Consider the following 18,667-nt stretch of genomic DNA (forward strand, 5'->3'; position numbering starts at 1 on the left):
ACACAGTCTTTTTTCTTGGGGACAAACCTCTGGACCTGGCCCCATCCAGGAGGCACAAAACTAGATACAGCGGTGGAGCTCCATGCTCCATGCTCCATGGTGCCGATAATGGGAAATAGGTCATAGTTTACAAAAAAACATTCAAATGCAATAACTTGGGAAGTCATACCAACCCTCCTTAATTCCAAAGCACTGCAGTCCACATATAGCTGGTTCTCCTGGTTCTATGCACCAGCTCTCCTCCTGATCTTGGTTTCTGGGTGCAGAAAATTCCAGGGCCTTCTCTCAAACTGGTCTTTAGTGGTGTAAGGGGGCAGCCTCACTGGCCCTTGGGGAAACCTACTGGTCGTGGAGTCAATTGGATAGACTCCTTGGTCCTGAGTGGAGGAAGAGGGTCCATCCTTCCAGTTCTCCATGGCAGCCCCAGGACCCAGCAGTGAAGTGTAGAAAATAACCACAGGCCAGAAAGAGTCTCTCCCTTGTGCAAGAGTTTTTAAAGGGGAGAGGAAGGTTCCAAATGTCAAGCACTCCTGGTAAACCTTAGGGTGCCATATCACCTCTCTACACCAGTCCCAACACTTCTGCACTGCATGCTATAACTGTCCAAAATGGCATCATCCAGGAGTCACTGGTCACACCAGTGCCTGGGGGTCACAGCTCTGCCCCTCACTGACATAACTGCCAGGGCCTTACACACCAAACTTTGAAAGCGAGCCCCTCCTCCTCGGTTGGCTCCAATTGTCTGGGCACTCTCCATTGTTCAGTGGGCATGGGCAGGCCCATCCCTGGTACAGAGAGACAGCTGGGTGATTCATGCAGATCATTCCACCCCACTGCCTTAATCCTCAGGTGCAGGTTGAAGTACTGGTAATTACTCCCTTTGTGTGAGGAGGCCTTGGTTCCTGCTGCTGGAGAGAAATGCACTTAGGTGGGCACAGCAGAGTGACAAAAGGCCTGGGCTCTGACCCTGAGCCGAGCCTATCCTTTTGGAAGCTGCATAATTCATTTTCTAGCATAGGTTACATCTCAATTCAAGACATCAATGCTCTCTCTGTAGGGCAAAGGGGAGCACAACTGCACTCTAAGGCAGATCTCCCCTATGTGTATAATGGACTATCTCCATAGACAAAACAGTATATTACACAGACTTTTGCTATTAGTGTACACAAACCTTAAAAGGCCCACCCAGGTGAATATCTAACACTGCAGAGTCCCCACTGCACAGGCTACCTGTGTGCAGTTAGGCAGGATGTGAACAACAGTAGTCTCACATGCGCAGCGCACACACGTATGCACATATATTTATGTGTAACCAGCCAAATCCCCCTAACCCTTGCTGCGGCCTTATTTTTTTAAAGGTGGACACTGGTGAGAAACATGCACAGTCCATTTGCAATGGGATTACCATATGTAAGATGCCAGTAATGAGACTCGCCCCCAGTAAAAAGTCCAAAACCAGGTTATCCAAAAAGCAAAAAATCTGGGCGTACTAAATAGGTGGAAACCAATTGCAACACACTATCACTCATGGGTATTCTTACCTACTCAGTGGTAAAAAGTGGCAGTGGGTTTTGGACAAGACACACCATTTACTAGTTGTCTGCTGCCACTGAGAACTTTCACTGGCCCTCTTATGCTAAGACCACCCACCTAACTTTACCATTTGGCTGCCGATCTTTATAGGGAACCCAGATTGCAGTAAGAACCCTTCTGGTTCTAGATTGGATGGATTAAGGACACTAAATGACCTATATGGACTGAGCAGGTCTAGGCCCACCCTATTCCTGGGTTGCGTGATGCTGCCTCCTCCACACCCTTCTTTCCAAGGGCTCAGTGCCCTCTGCACTTATACAAACACAACAGAGCGGTCTGAAACTTGTCCCACGGGTCACCGGCTGTCCCCCTCTGAAGAACACAACCCAGTACCCTCACTCAACTGAGTAACACAAGCCTCTTTAACAAGATGCTGACCCTTACCTACTGTATTTCTATGCTGCTACCACATTCTTTCTGGATGACTGTGTCCCCTAAGGGGACTTCATCCCAATCATGGAGTGCTCCCACTTAAGAGTCACCCCCAGGCAGTTGCACCACAGGAACCCCCACCCGTGGACTCCTTTCAGTTCCACCAGGTCAATAGACGCTCTGCAGGACACTGAGTGGAACATACCTAGCTCAGGCCCCCACTGATGTGACTTCCCATCCTCCAAGCTACAACCATGAAGACCAACCAGGGACCATATAGATCCCCCAGTGAAAGGTTCAACAGATCAACTTGAGGCCCACACTGCCTCCTTTCACCACACTCAGCAGAGGGCTTGTCTCCTCCTATTAAGTCCTTGCCTGCGAATCCAGGACTTTATGGAGGCCCAGAGCATCCAACTCAAGGCTGGTACACCAGCAGTGCCCCAGGCAGGGGCCTGCTTATGACATTGCCTCCTGCCCCCCCCCTCACCAGGGGCATCCACCCCTCCGCCACACTCACCAGAAGTCTGCAAGGCACAGTCCTCCACAGGTTGCCTCACTAGTAGCTCAGAGTAACAGTCCTAAACAGAAGTGACTACATCAGCCCAGTCTGAAGAACAATGTCCCTCACTTAAGATAGGCCCCACCTGGCCTCCTGCATGGGTCACTGTAGGCCAACCCACTTTATGTACCAAGCTGGGGAATGCACCCACTGGCCAACCCAATGCATGGCTTGCCAGGACTTGGAGAGGCTCTAGGGTATCTAACCCAAAGCTGCTACACAAGTAATGCAACAGGCAGGGGCCTACTTAATGCAGAATCTCCTGCGCACCCTCACACTACACTGGGGTTCCTTGCTTACAGCTACAGGGCCTCCATCCTCAGTCCCTGGATCTGACCCCACAGTACCTATCTGACTGGACATCACCCCAGCCTCCACCTTAGGTACAAAAAATAAAAAAACAGTACTAGAATGACCTCCTACTCTACACTCAGGCAGCTGCCCACCCTGCCCTGACATTGCAGGGTCCACCACTAAACCATCCCAAGAATCTAGGGAGTCCTACCACCCTGATCTCCTTAAGGTCAGCCACTACACTTTCAACCTCAGGAACCATCCCTCCACTTGGTAGCCCACCACTATGGCCACCCTGGGCTAGCCCCTTCCACCAGAAAACTAATACGGCTCATGAGAATCACAACTTTCTCGCACCCCCACTGTAGGAACATTTCTCAGGAACCCACCACCTGCATGTCGGTAACCCTTATGGGCGGTCACCTACTCCTGGGTACCATCCCGTCCTACTCTTCCAGTGGTTTTTGGCCCGCGCCAATGATGGGGAAAAAGAACGACTCACCGTGGGTTCCCTTGTAAGAAATCTGCATTGTCAGGGCAAGTGCGAGAATTTACTGGAGCCCCCAATCACCTCCTACACCCCAAGACGTTAAGCACAGCTCTGCACCCAGATCTCTGGTGTGGGTTTCAGTTGTAGCCTCTAAACCTATAGAGAGGAATCCTCCTCATACAGGACCAGTGTGTAGCGCAGGGTTTCAAAGGACACTCTAGTCGGTAACACTCTAGTGCGAACACTGTGTGTAAAAGCCTACCCCACCATCCAATCATGTCAGAAAAATGCAAAGTGGTCCTAACAAACACAGTTAATACATTTACCAACAATCCATGCTTTCACATGACGTGTGTGTGCGGGGGCTTTCCCTCCCACATGTAGAGTTCACCCAAACAAACCTTTGAACCCCTCTAGAAGCCTGAACTCTAATATTTGCTGCAGTAATGCATACATAATGTGTGGCAAAACTGTACTTATCAAACATTATCAGTGCGTACCAGAACTGGATATACTATTATCCCAGCACTGAGCACCAGTGTAGGAAATTGGGCTATTAGTTGTGTGTTCTACACAGTAATAGCCCCACAATTGCCCTTACTGAGATTCAAGCAACCCATTGAAGATTCTCGACTCTCTCAGGGTAGAGAGGCAGAGCAGTCCAAAGCCTACCCAAGGGAGGTGGTATGGGCTACTAAGCTCCATTCACTGGCATGCAATAATAACACTCAATAAATGACTGCCAGGTCAATACTTTTTGTTTTGGAAAAGGAGAAGTACATTTATTACACATGCACACAAATAAAGACTATGCCATAATTAACAAACATGTAGATTGGCAGATGGAAAATACCATATATCACATTAAATCACCTGTGCCCTCCTAGAGAGGGGTCACACAAACATATCAAGTTACACTTTTGGTTTTGTCAAGATTTAAGAGCAACAAAATACAGATGAAAATCACCACTGTGTACTTAAATGTAATTATTAAAAATAATGTTCTAGCATGAATGCACTTATTAATACGAATGAAACATACACTATTAGCAGACATCATTATGGTTAACAAATAAAGCATTTAGAATAAGGAAAACCTGTGCTTGTGCACTTTTTATATTCTTTTCACAATCATACTGCACTTATAAAAGCAGCCCCTAGAGGGTGTCACATTGTAATGATACTGCATTTCAACCATACACTTGTCCCCCAGAGTGTGCTTTAATACATGTATTTGCTTTAGCCATCTTTAGGCTTTTTAGGGCATAATAAATGCAACCATACACATAGCCCCTAGAGAGGGCAGCACTCTCAGCTGTAGAGTAAAAGCTCTAGCCTTGGAAGTGCTGAAATATATGAGGAAAACCCTGGGGTAGTGAATGTTTTGGGGTCTCCCCCAAACTTAGGTTAGGGACCCCTAAAATCCACCGTGAGGAAAGGCTAAGCCTTCCTGATACCATTGGTGGTAACCCCATCGTCCTGGGGCCCCACACAGGAGAAACAGTCAAAATGAGGGCAAAACAGTCCAAAAGGAGCTGGCCCGCAGGGCATTACAGGGCACTCCTCGTGAGTGCTGTGAATACCTAAATATTGACTAGCTTGCTGAGCTGGAAGAGCTGTGATGCTTTTCCTTTTGTTAGTTTTTTTAATTTATTTATCTGCAGACTCATGTCACGTCTGTTATTTAACAGTGCCTGGTCCCACCTGAGGACTCTGGTGCAGAGTCCCCCTAATTTGGGGACAGCCCGGGAAGCTGCACCTGGCTGTCCCCGCCTGCAACACTCCAATGTGCTGCTGCAGGAGCCAGTAGCACTTTTCTGGCCTGCAAGCTCACTGGGCTGGCGTGTATGGCTGTGGCTTGCCTCCAACTGGTCACAGGCACAGAGAGAGGGACAGATGACCACTTGGGGGATTGCAGCATTGCTCCCTCCCTAAATCTCCTTTGATCTGGGACTAAGGATGTGGTCCTGGGCTACCGGCCACCTCAAATGGAGGGGGTGGGGGCAACCCAGAAGCAAAATGTGATTCGATGGCAGAGCCCCAAGTGTTTTGTTGCTCATCAAGGTAAAATACCAAAACTTTCAAATGCAATAACTCGGGCCTTGCTGGTCCGATTTGGATGATTCTGGGCTTATTGTACTCCTAGTGGCATGCTCTAGTCACCAGGGAAACATTATGAAACAATCCTCATCTCCAAATCACTCTCAGTCCCCACAGAGCTGGTTCTCCTAGATACCTGCACCAGCTCTTCTCCTGATCTTGAATTCTGGGTGCAGAAAAGTCCAAGGCTTTCCCCAACTGGTCCTCTGGGGGTATAATGCAGCCAGCCTCACTGGCCCTTGGAGATACTCATTTGTCCTGGGGTCAACTGGGCAGAATCCTTAATCCTGAGTGGGGGTTAGGACCCTGCAGCAAAAATGGAGATGGAAGTGCAATGGAAGTTTAAAACCTTATGTGAAAAAGGTTTTCCTATAGGCCAGTCTCTCTGAAAAAATGTGCATGCCTGGCAGTGCATTTGTAGCTTGCCCGGTGTGCTGGAAACCTCTGAATTCATGTAGGGTACTTCCCCCAATGTGGTTGGGGCATGAACCCTCAAAAAAAGTCCTCAGAAACAGAAAATATTTGCACCTGCACTCCTATACTATGTACAAAGGGGTGCAAACGCACCACACAAAGAATGATCAGGTGTACACCACAAAGGACATGACCTAAAATGGCTTATGGTGAGATGTAGTATTTTTATATAGCAAGTGCAGCCATAATATTCCAGATAGCAAAGCCCAGTGAGTGTCAGAATTATTATCCATGACAGGATGAGGTGCAGTATCTCATAGAACATAGTTAATAACATAATAAATGCCAGACAGCATGAGTAGAATAAAATCAGACTGTAATTTCAATATACTTTGATCATGCTGAGCACTGCCCCATGGTCAGGACCACGTGGAGGTGCTCACAGTGGGGCTGGCAAGCAGCAGTAGTCTGTGAGGAGGTTCATAGTGCTCACATGTTGGGGAGCCTGGTATATACAGGCTCATGAGTCCCTTGGTAAGATCTTTTTTCCACTATGTCTATTTATAATCTTATACCAGAGCTTATTAATTCCAATTATTATTCTCTTCACGCGGCAATGGAATATATCCGTGCACAGCTGAATTGAGGAGGTGATCCACTGTGTGAGTCAGATCAGTGAGTGAGCAACATCTACGTAGGGTTTCTGTAATCCTTTCCTCCTCCTACTACCTACCCTCCGTTCCTACCTCACTAACCAGTTTTTTGGGGATGCACTGGGAGTGTGATTTATTTTGTAGTATGCTTGCAAATACATTTGCTAAAAAGCCATAGGTTACAAGATGGCTCTATGATGAACCTCAAACATCTCCACTGAGCAGCCACAGTACCCAGCAGCATTACTTCAGATCTGGTAAAAGTGTACTTCTGTTCCCAACAGAAGCCGTTTTTATTCTGTACAAAAGGTGTCCAGTTTAGGTTGTTAATTTGTAGCTCACCAAATATCATCAAAAGCAATTCAGATCTTAACATCATGGAAAGAATGTCAGAGCACAAGTAAAGATGGCAAGTGCCAGGAGAAAGAACAATGGCACATATCACACAATTTGTACCAGGTGATAAAATGATCAATATCAGTGTGCCTATGAAAGTGTTCATCAGAATTCATGCCCATTGATAATTCATGCATACCTGACTAAACGTACAACCCGATTCCTGTACCATTGCTATGCTATCTATCATACTGTGCCCCAAAAATGGCCGAATACGTCGCTTACTACTAACAGGAAGTGAAATTTCTTTAGCCCATAGTCATTTCAAAGCCCTTTTAACCCTCACCAGGACAGAAAACGTGAGCACTACAGAGTGCAGACAGGGTCCTGATTTACTGAAAAAGAAATAAATGGCTGGACTTAAAACTGAACTCTAAGCAACAGAACTCAGAGAGGGAAAACAGAAGGTGCAATGAAAAATGCACAAAAGGAGAAAATGACACCTACATATCTGGGTGTGTGTGTGTCAAGAACCATAAATCATGACTTGAGCAAGATTGCTGCATACCTACAACCTAGAATACTTTGCATTTGCAGTCTAAATCAGCTGCATCTGTGCCCTCTTATTGTGGCATTGGGACAAAGAATTACATCCAATTCGACTAAGTTGTTTGCAAAAACATTCACTCATATATTGTGAGTAGAACGGTTAGCATACCTTCTGCAGTAAGTCCGTTGCGAAAGAAAGGGACTAGCTGAAAAGGTTAATTTTTGCAAAGAGCTATAGTTAGGCAAATAATCAATTTAGGCACTGCAAAGGATGGAGTGCATGCAAATAGCCACTGTTGGCTTAATTTACTCTGTGGTGTAACTATAGCTTGAGATGAATATTTGCTTAGACATAATATTGTGAGGACAAGAACGAAGTATATAAACTCCCTTGTGATGTGGCAACGTAAATAGGGCCCAATAGGATACTGGTTTGCTTGATCCAGGCTGAGCTATGTTACACCAAGGATAGACGGGTAGGAACTCAAGACCCCATGTAAAATGCTGCACTAATCTTTGCAATCATGTAACTACCCTTTTAGCCCTTCAGAACCGTTTTTAGTGTAGTCTATCCAATGTTTTTAGATATGATTTAGGATTACAGCTCTTTTAGCAACATCAAAATGTGACACCAACTGTACACATATATTCATAGTTGCTTCTGAAAAGCTGAGTAGCTGAAATCCGATGAATAAATGGTCTTTTGAAACAGATGTAAGCCGCTAAAGCTATAGGTTTAAATATGGCACCATTTAATTTAATGAATTTACCAGGAGCACCAGAAAGCAGCAAGGTAAGGGCTTTAAAAGCAAGACACTAGTTATATTAGCTAGCCGAAATTACCTTAACTATAAAATTCAAATCAAACGAGAGAAGAGACATTAACTATAGCACATATTTAAGAATTTTAGTATTGTACTTCAGTTACTATGAAGACAAAGCCTCGGGCAATACAAAGTGAATCCAGCCACTTACCAAGCTCCTTTACCAAAGTTATTCTTATGGGGAGATCTGTGGTCTTTCATCTAAACCTAGAACAAGCATCGGTAGAACCAGTAGGTTTGGCACAGATTTTTAATGGAACAATTCTCTTTATTGATTTTAATTGAACAAGGCATCACTGTCTGCCCCACCAATGGTACACAGCATGTCGCTTATAATCCAGAGGACCGGCTACTTGGTAGTATAGAGTGAAAATTGGAGTGCATAACACAGCCACATGCATACAACCCTGGGCCAGTGGTGATGAAAAGGCATAAATCAAAATATTAAACATGTAGAAGGAGAAAGCAAAAATCTTCGAACTCTCAACCTTTCCCCTTATCCTTCCATGTGTGTAACTAAAGTAGCGACTAGCATAAGGTCTATGGCAATAGGCTTTGTTTAGTGGTCAATATTCCTAGATCCCTTTGTCTACACGTCCCTGTGATGCATCATAAATCAAGCGTGAAACCCTAAGGTAGGATGGACAGGTCAATTCCTTAAATTCCTGTGAGAGAAGATATATAAAAGGGGTCCACATATCAGAGTACCTAGCAGGGTCCAGGTCTGCAGCTAGAGACAATTTCTCCATGCCCAGAACAAATTGAAGTCTATGTAGCCATTGGGTATGATCAAGGATGTGAGCTGTGCCCCAATGTGATAGTATGACCTGGTGTGAGGCACGTAGAGCCAGGGCCATCTGCCGACCTTTGTGGGAGCGTAGGGGATATGTGAAGGCATTCGGGAGCCTCAATACAGTATAGGCTAGCAACCATGATATGGTGGTCGCAAAAGCGGTGTCAATGTTGTCGAGGACTTGATCCCAGAAGCGGGAGAACCTGGGGCAATGCCAAAGCAAATGAATAGGGTGCCAGTGTTGCCACAGCCCCTCCAGCACTCAGAGGATTTGTGGGCTGTCCTATTCTGAAGTCTTGGTGGGGTAAGGTACCAATAAGAGGTGATCATATGGGCGGTTTCAGTTCCGGCAATGCAATGTGCTGTGTGGCACCTTAAAGTGTATATCAGTCCAGTCTTTGGCGGAGAGGGGTCTGCCTAATTCCGCTTCCTATCTCAGCTGGTTTTTGGTCTTAGACAGGGGTTTGGCCCACCCATTAGATTGTACAGGTCAGAAACCAGACGCTGGTCATCGTTTTTAAGAATAATCCACTTTTCAAATGTCAACAGTGCTTGCCCTCCCCCATACGGGTCGCCTGTCCCAATGCCCAATGTACATACTTTTTCAAATAAAAGGCGTGATGCTGGTTATACAGATAAAGCTATCTTTAGGACAGATATAAAAAGACAAATTAGGAATTAGAATAGAGATTATTTTTTTTAATGGTTACTATAATATTTCAAAAGTGTGTGCTGAAGTTATTTGTTATGGCTCTTGATATGCCTACCTGTATGGTGTACTGACATACCTACTTTTACTACCATACACCATACATTATAACATAAAAAGCTTTTTCTATTATTGCAGGGGACTAACTTTTCTATGACTTTGTGATAAATTTGGTACCTCCTAATTGGATTGCAGAGGTCTGTTTTGCGGCATTGAAACTTCCAGAGGACCAATCTGGTATCAGGGCCTGCTCTCGCAAATAACTAACCAGCATTCACAGCTCTCCTACAGTGCTTAATTTGTAAAACAGTAAATACTGGGGTCCACATTTTTGTTGATAAGCCTGCAGCCGGAGTTACGAAAATAGAGAGTGTCAGATAAGAAGGCTGCATTGTCTTGATTCCACGTCGTGCCTCTCATCAGCCAAAAGACAGTTCCTTCTTTATTTCACAAGTGGCGACTGGTCAACTTTAAACTGGTGGGGCCACCGGATGATTGCCCGCATTTTAGGGCATAAAATTAAAAATATACACATAGCACCGCACTATACGGACAGGCAGTCCAGAAGACATCCCGGCATAAAAATAAACCAACCTTTTTTTTTAACTCAGTCTCCTAAGAGATATTGTAAATTAATGCTGCCAGTTTTTGTTACCAACAATTGCCTCAAAACGTAAATTACCTGCAAACCTGGTAAAATATCCCTGGGGTTGAAAAAAAAAAAAATCCATTTAGGCTGCAGGTAAATCAACATTTCCTCGGCCATAGTAGGCACTAGTGAAAAGGACATATAGGTCGATAGGGCCAGCTTTGACCTGCATGTTTAGATCCTGTGGTCGGGTGAGACCACTTAACCTTTCATCCTTTGGAAGGCAGAGGGACTTGGGAACGAAATGACAAACTGAAAAGTAACAGAACACTTTCTCTGACACCACATGATCATACTTCCAGCTTCCTCGTTCCGCCTCTCCCTCTCACCTTTACTAAATGAATATGAAAAGCTATCGCCGGATAATATCACACTTTATTCTGCTTTCCGCAGGAATGAAATAAATGCTGAATTTGTGCACATGGAACCTGTAGGCAGTCCTAGCAGAACACAGGTTAGAGCAAGGAAACTGGCCTTTATTCTCGGTCTTGCGTTCTCATAGGGTTTGGGACAATGCAACTGAAAATCCATCACCACCCAAGCAGACTCCCATTTTGTGCATTGCAGTGCTGCATGGAGCATGCACAACATGCCTAAGGATTGTGCATGTGGGAGGGGAGCAGGAAAGGGGATCAGAAAATAAAACATTTCCATCAGACATGCACAATGTGGCCCCTTGTATTCCCAGCTCCTGTGCTGCTGACATGTGCACCTTGCGCTGTCAGTAAAACATGGCATGGATAGGTAAACACATAACTGCCAGACCGTGCAGTTCATCTTTTTACATTTTCTGCTGCTGTTTCTCTTTCTGTACTGGCTGATCCAGGAGGAGCGACACTCATTCGCCCCCTATGCCCCAGCAGCTCCTCTATCTGACTCTCTGAAGATCTTTTTCATCTATGCTTTTTTCTTTTGTCACTGTTTTTCCACCTTTCTCTTCCTCTTTCTTGCCTTTCCCTTCTTGGGTCCCTCTCTCACTCTTCGCTCTGTGTGAACGATTAAGGAGGTAAAATAAGTGTCTGTTGCCAAAAATAAAGGCCGGCGAGCCTCACCAGCAGCTCAAATTAAGCATGGCTGTCCTCCTCCCCATCCACGTTTGCCATATAAATTGGCTTGGATTTGCGGAGGACAAATTAGTTGTTGCAGCTGAATAGGTTGAGCATACCAGATCTCATAGCTGTCTGATTGCGAAAGACATTGTGGGCATACCAAGAACATGTTGGGTCTTGGAGCCAGCCCACTGCTTACCATTGGTTGGCTTTCCTGACATTCATTTGTCTGCTTCCTATCCCTATCCCAGCTGGTCAACCTTGTGTTTGTCCACTTCATAGAGCATCACCTCTTTACAGTCTCTTTTGACTGTTTGTCATCTGCACTTCCACTGCTTGTCTTTCAAGCACTAATATTTTCTTTTGAATTAAGCAAGCCATGAGAGTTCATGTGTTTTCCATCGATTTCATTTGTGTACTTCTGTCCTCTTTCACTGTGTTGCTCTGTCACCTCTGTACTTCTCTCTCTCACTACTCCATGTTGCACTGCCCTAGTGCACTTCCCCTGTTGCTTCCTCACCCATGTGCCTCTTCCGGTCCACTAAACATTGGTCTCATCCATCACTACTGCTCCCCACACCCACATGGTGTTGCTTTCCATACCCATGGCCTCCTTATCTCTTGCCCATTGCTTCTACCAACACCTTCCTAATTGCACCCCTCCTCCTCCCTCATCTGTTATTTATCCTTCTCATGCAGCCCTCAATATTGCTTCCGACCCCCTCCTGTTTCTTTTCCCAACAAACACCCTCTGTATTGCTTTTCCCAACTTCCATGTTGCTCCCTATGTGTGCCCTCAGTGTAGCTCCTTTCACCTGCACTGTTCAGAAAGTTATTTCACAGTATCTTTTTTGTATTTCTCAATCCACTTAGTAAAGAAAAAACAGAATCGCTTCAGTCATTTTGTAGGTGCGCTCATTCATGTGTGGTGTGCAGGCCTACAAAATAACAAAGCCTCTTTCTCACAGCAAAATTTTTTTAGATTGTTTTCTTAAGCCATGCAGTGTAGAATCAGGGATGCTGTACAGCAGTACTAAAACCATTAGACCTTAAAGAGAACCTATAGGCATTGCCAATGCCGGTCTTACTTTTGCAAGGAATTAATTACACGTTGTACATGGCTCGCATTAGGTGGATCTAACTATGTACTTTTGGCAATGTTCCATTAAACTACAATTCCCTGTATGCCTGTGGACTCCACGTAGAGTAAAGTGTGATACTTTAAACTGAAGCTCGACTTCATTGCAGTTAATGTTTCTCCGCTTACTTTCAACACATTTTTCCCTAAAAAAGACTTTGCAGTTTTCTGTATTGATGAGAGGGATGGACTATCTTTACATTTAAACTGGTGGTATGGTGAATAGTCCAAACACGGGCTGCATGATAATGCACTTTTCTGGGGCAATACAGAAAAGAGTGTCTGACTTATGAGTCTGCAATTCATAAAGTGAATTTATTTAACCAACTATTTCTCTGACTTATTGTTCTACTTTCCAAGTTAGTTCTTATTTTCAGATAGTACAGCTCAGAAACTTTGGGCAGGATGTGTTGCTGAGCTATACTGTTGCCAAATAAAACAAACTCAGAGAAACATCAGGCTAAATGAATTCACGTCACTGCATTCTGGCGCAGAAGATATGTACTCTGCTCGATCTGTCTTAGTTAGTGCTTTATTTTCAGACAATACGGCTCAGAAACATTGACCAAGGCTTGTCTCTTTCTGTTTGAGATGAGAGGTCTAAAAATAAAATAGAGAAATATGGGTGAAATTGATTCACTTTACGCAATGCAGTCCGTGTTACAAGCGTTTGGCTCAGCGCTGCCCCAGAAATCATAATCATGATATGGCCCAGGATGTGGCTCTTTAATATAGGAATTCAGCCTTTTCTGCATGGTCACCTTAGATGGTTTGTTTTTAGCCAGACACTATTTCTGCTGGTTTTAGAACTCTGTGTACTTTGCCCTTACCCCTTAATATGGGTAAATTGGCTTATTCCTAACTGGCACTTGTCTGCAAATCCCTGGTGTATGATGTAGAAAGTGCAACCAGGGCCTAGACTTTAAATGGCGCTTGTGGACAGATATACTTATTATGCCATCCACCATAGTGGCAGTGCAAATGTGGCTAAAGGCATCTCAGTCATCTATCAACTAGAACCCTAACTCTATAAGGGTGGTCTAAGTATGCAAGGAGCACAGTCACCCATGGATATTGGCATTAAAGTCCTTATTTAATTCTTCAAATAAATTAAACTGTTCATAAGTGGAATTATTTCCATACATAAACACTATTATTATGGAGTAAGGCCAATTTACAAGGCATTCTGGAGTAAGTAAAGTCATACTCCTGTAGCAATGATTAACATATACATACATGCCTTTGTGAATTTGCACCCAAAACATCAAAAATGACACTGCAATATAACATTGAAGGGATAGTCAAATAAAGTAGTACAAATAGAAAAACAAAACATATGGCCTCTCTGCACTGTTACTGAGAGGGAGTTGGACATTTACAGTTGATTCACAAAGGCATCTAAGAGTATATAAATGAGTACTCCAGTAGAAGCACTCATAAGTGTTGTTATTAATACTCCCCCTCTGTCCTCTGCACCAGCATAACATAAATACCTCCATCTCTAAATGTCTACTGCCACTAAAGGGACCATAGCTCAAAGCCAACACTCCTCATACTTTGACATAGCAGAAGTCCTCAACATAGCTCAAGGAAAATCCACAAACCAGGTTCCATCTTTGAGATCAAATACATACCTCTCTCTCCCTTTCATTTTTGGTCAATCTCATTTGTCGTAGCATTTGAGACCTTTGTTCCATCATTAAGGTTCTTTCATAAGTATAAGCTGAGATGTCACTGTTGTGCTGAAAAACAAAACAAAAAAAAATATCAATGCAAGAAACGACTCAAAGTCACCGGAATTCAATATTGAACTGTGATGTTGCAGCATTTTTTGCTCAGTCATAACTTAATTCTGGGACTCCGATGTCCATACACAAAACACTGTTACTATATTTTAAATTTTTTAATCTTATTTCACTTCCCCATTTTGCAGTTAGTCATTGCGTTAATGATTTGAAACAGAGGCCACCATTACGAGTGGCCCAGAGTGGTATCCTAGAGGATTCTGCTCTGTGCTATTTCTTGTTTGCTGAGGCCTTTGCATTTAGGCCACCAATATTGAAAAGGCCTTTAATACTGAACTCCCTTTTCTCTTCAAACTATGTCTGTGTCTCTCTCTCTCTCTCTCTCTTTTTTTCACAAGTCCAAACAGAATTACGTTCAGTACATGCAATTGAACCTGTACCTGTCTGCATTTAGTAATATTAGACTACTTCTGGTGTTTTCATCACCCTTATACTTTTGGGTCTCTCTGTGACATTTGGCAACATTGATGATGCAAGACTAACCCTGAAATATAACAGAATGGGTGTTAAATCTTAAACCATTCATTAGATTAAATTATTTCTATAACACAGGCCCTATGCAGTTTCTCACCCTCTCTTTACATCTCAATTCTGCTTTCAGAAATGCAGCATTCCTCATGGATTCTCCTTGAGCCCTGTGTTTTCACTGCTTACGTGATGGCCCAGGCCTCCCATATAGCAAATTGTGGTATCATGTATTATGCCAACAAAAAGGAAACCCTGCTGATGATCTGTTTAAATGGGCTTGAAGATGGCTATACCAGTAACTTTAATTCTTAGAGAGTGGATGATGCCTTATGGATGCCTAGCAATTCGCTGAAGCTACATTAAATTCTGATGGTTTCCAGTTCAATTTGTACTGCAGGAGAGTGGGCTCAATGTCCAGCTCTTCCTGACCTCCTATAAATTGCCTACGAATGATAAACCGATGAATGTCAAAATGGTCATACAAGTGTAACATGAATTTAGCTTTTAGGGTATCAGTAACTATGTTTTCACAAATCAAGAGTAAAACAAGCTATCCATCAATTTTAAATTAGGCTTGAATCTGACTTGACGTTCTGCTAATCTCCAGTATAGCTCAATGGGTGGCTAGCACCATGTAAATTTGCTGAACAGGTCTGAGAAGAGGAATGGAGAGGATCATTTGTAGAGTACCTGTTTAAAACTGATCTCTCTCTGCCGTCAAAGGAGATGCATAGAAGTCCTGTGTAAGCCATTATACTGAGAAGTGGGATTGCACAGCATGGAAATATCTGTTCATTCCTGTAATAGTGTGAGATGTCCCATTTGATTCTGTGTTGTTTACCCGTCCATTCCAATCTAGAGAGCGAGCAGTGAGTCTCAAAGAAAATGACTGAGTGAAAAATATACTACATTTAAAAAACTAACAAAATATGAAAAATATAGATTTAGTTCCACTGTATATGTATATATTATATGCATGTATCTCTCTCTCACTATATATATATATATATATATATATATATATATATATATATATATATATATATTTACACACACACACACACATATATATAGAGGCAAATGTACATTGAAAATATACATATAAACTAGAACTAAATATATATTTTTGTTTTAAACTTAGTATACGTTTGTACATATTTTTCAAAGTGATGTTTTACATTTATAGTTATGTCTTGTGCAAATTATTGCTGTACATGTTTATTGTTGTGAGTGTTGTTGTTATGTAGGATAGAGCCCGTTTTCTGAAGATAGGATGGTTGTCAGTAAATCTTACATCTGTGCAGAGAGATAATTTTGAAAATGTACATATGTGGAGATATTTGGGTCTGCACTTTGTATAAGGATTCCATCACTCTCTATATGTCTATGAGAACAACACTTAAGCATATATATGTCTATGTTTCTATATCTATACGTATCTCCAAATATTAAAACACTAAATGAAAAATATATTTGCTATAGAATGATGTTGCTTAGTGTTTATATATTTAATGTTGTTGCACGCATATACACATCAATATAGGTTGACACCCTGAAGAAATTCAGTAAATAGAAGTATGTCATTGTATGTTGATAACGTGCCTTGGGGGCTTTGCTATTTTGCATACCACTAATGGCAGTTTTTATTTCAGCTAACGAAATTGGATCGGTTACTGGTGCCAGTGCACATCTCCAAACTACAACAAAACCTTTCGGGTGGGCTGCAACATTGGGCAGTCAAGGCCCTGCTCGGTAGTGGCTATATTTTCAATAGGAGATTACCTCCACTTGTGAGCAGGACTGACTTAAGGTACACCAGGGAGATAGGGTTAAGTCAGCTAATTTACGACTCAGTACAAGTGGTGGCTATCAAGTGCACTGTACCACCGGTATGTCAAGGTCACTCTAAAGTTTACTGACCCATCTTGCCCAGAACTCCTTTATAGGCAGAAGGCAGTATGGGTCAAGAACATTTCTATACAGTGCCAGCACTGCGTTCAAGAACGAACAATAGGAAGAAGCAAAACCCAAAGGACTTTTCACATGAAGGATTCCGGCGAAAATCAAAACATGAAATGCTTGCTCTCAGGTTCTCCAATTTAACATTAATCCAGCATAAATATGTAAAAACTGTGTTTTAGTTTTAAGGAGAGCAATACCCATAAGACTAAACTGCAGAGGATGAATGGCAAAGCTTGGAATTAATTTAATTGAGAACTCTACTATGAAACTCACAACAGCTAGGCTTTGCTCATTACTTTACAACTCTACATGATGTCAACAGCTGCTACAAGTAATAATATACATTTATGAAGAAGGATGGGGTTTAAAACTCTTAGCTTTCACATCAGATATTGGAAAATCACCAGAACCATACTGATATCACCATTAACTTACTTCACACTGTAAGTAAAGCGACATAAAAAGAGGTTGTGTTTTCTTACCATTTCTACTACTTCCACCTCCGCTTCTAATCGGAGATGATAGAGAAATGTAGCCAAGTCCTTCTTCATCTGGATGCTGTTGTCGTCCATTTGAGCTACTGTGAAAATTCTCATCTTGCACTTTTTCCATACCTAATCACACACAAAAAATGTGTTAATTTAAATACAATGTTCACCGATCAAAAATCAAAACTCCTTTGTCACTCTAATAATTACCACGGGGTTCTGGTAAAGTGTCCAGAAAAACTAAACCTTCTCATCTACAAATACACCTGCTTTCACATTATGGGGCACGAGATAATCACAAATGGACAGTACTCGAAGTTACAGCTCCAGTCGGGATTACAGTGATATCTGAAAACACATTTCACCAGGGAAAACCTAATGTCTGCAGAAAATGGCACTAAAGTTGAAAAAAAATCTATATATGTAAATTAGTGCAGGAGCACTGATTTTAGGAGTAGATTCCCATTGATTAGGGAAAACGTGTAACAGTAAAGTCATTGTATGTCCCAGAATTACAGAACCCCTAAAATATTGGTAATTCCGGATGCAGAAAATGTGCTATTGCTGCATTTGTGATACCGAGGGCCCAGTTTTCATATCTAGTGGAGGTGAACAAGACGACCTCTAGTCATGCATGATTTCCCTCGTCAGATCCATATCTCTTTTGCCATATACTCACCAAAGGGAGCACTACATCAGATTTTAGTGGTATGAAAGGATCTCGAATCCTCTAAACATCAACCAGTCCCTGAACTAGCCTGTAGCTTGTCGTCCCTTTGAAGCCTCAAGCAACAGGTACCGTATTGTGGGCCAAGGCTAAAGCCTAGAATTCAAAATGTAGTCATTTGAAAGCTAAAAATATAAAAAAAGTACAACACGTAGTAGGTTGTGCTTTTATCACAAACTAGCCCGTGAGCAAATGGGAAGTGGTTCTTCATGCTGTCCAGACCAACAGAAGTACACTACAACAAGCTTTTTCGTGGCAATTGTTACATTAGCGAGCAGTTGTAAACTATGTCCCATTGTATATGGGCCAGTGATGGAGTATTTGGGAACCATTAATATAACTGGTATAATTTTTTGAGGAATATAAAAAAATAAAACTGGTACATGTGTAGAAATATGCACGTGCTCTCCAAGGGCTCCTGTTAAACGGTGATATAGTTGTAAGTCTTTCAAAAGTCTCTGGGATCCCATAGTCTGGTCTTACCTTGTGCTGCTTGAGCAGAAAAGGAAGCAGCATTAACATGCCGCCATCGTGGACGATCCACCAGACATCGATATTTCCTTCAACATAACGCTCGTGGTTACTGGGATAGAATGAGACGTTTTTCGGGACCATTAGTGCTAGATGAGCCGCAGTGGTACATCTCACTGTGTCTGCAAAACAAGAGCCCGAGACATGTCTAGCGCTTCTAC

General features: G+C 42.8%; 1 protein-coding gene across 2 annotated transcripts in view; it reads right to left on the reverse strand.

The window, feature by feature from the left end:
- Positions 1–18,667, reverse strand: part of SLC12A4 (solute carrier family 12 member 4) — a 425,396-nt gene that overhangs the window by 23,745 nt on the left and 382,984 nt on the right. For both annotated transcript variants that reach the window (XM_069216265.1, XM_069216266.1), the window contains exons 19-21: positions 18,459–18,628; positions 17,243–17,374; positions 14,160–14,267 (exon numbers count right to left, since the gene is read on the reverse strand). In XM_069216265.1, coding sequence (XP_069072366.1) covers positions 14,160–14,267; positions 17,243–17,374; positions 18,459–18,628 — 410 coding nt within the window. The remainder of the gene's footprint in view (positions 1–14,159; positions 14,268–17,242; positions 17,375–18,458; positions 18,629–18,667) is intronic.

Source organism: Pleurodeles waltl, chromosome 12 (genome assembly GCF_031143425.1).
Source record: "Pleurodeles waltl isolate 20211129_DDA chromosome 12, aPleWal1.hap1.20221129, whole genome shotgun sequence".
NCBI classification, from domain to species: domain Eukaryota; kingdom Metazoa; phylum Chordata; class Amphibia; order Caudata; family Salamandridae; genus Pleurodeles; species Pleurodeles waltl.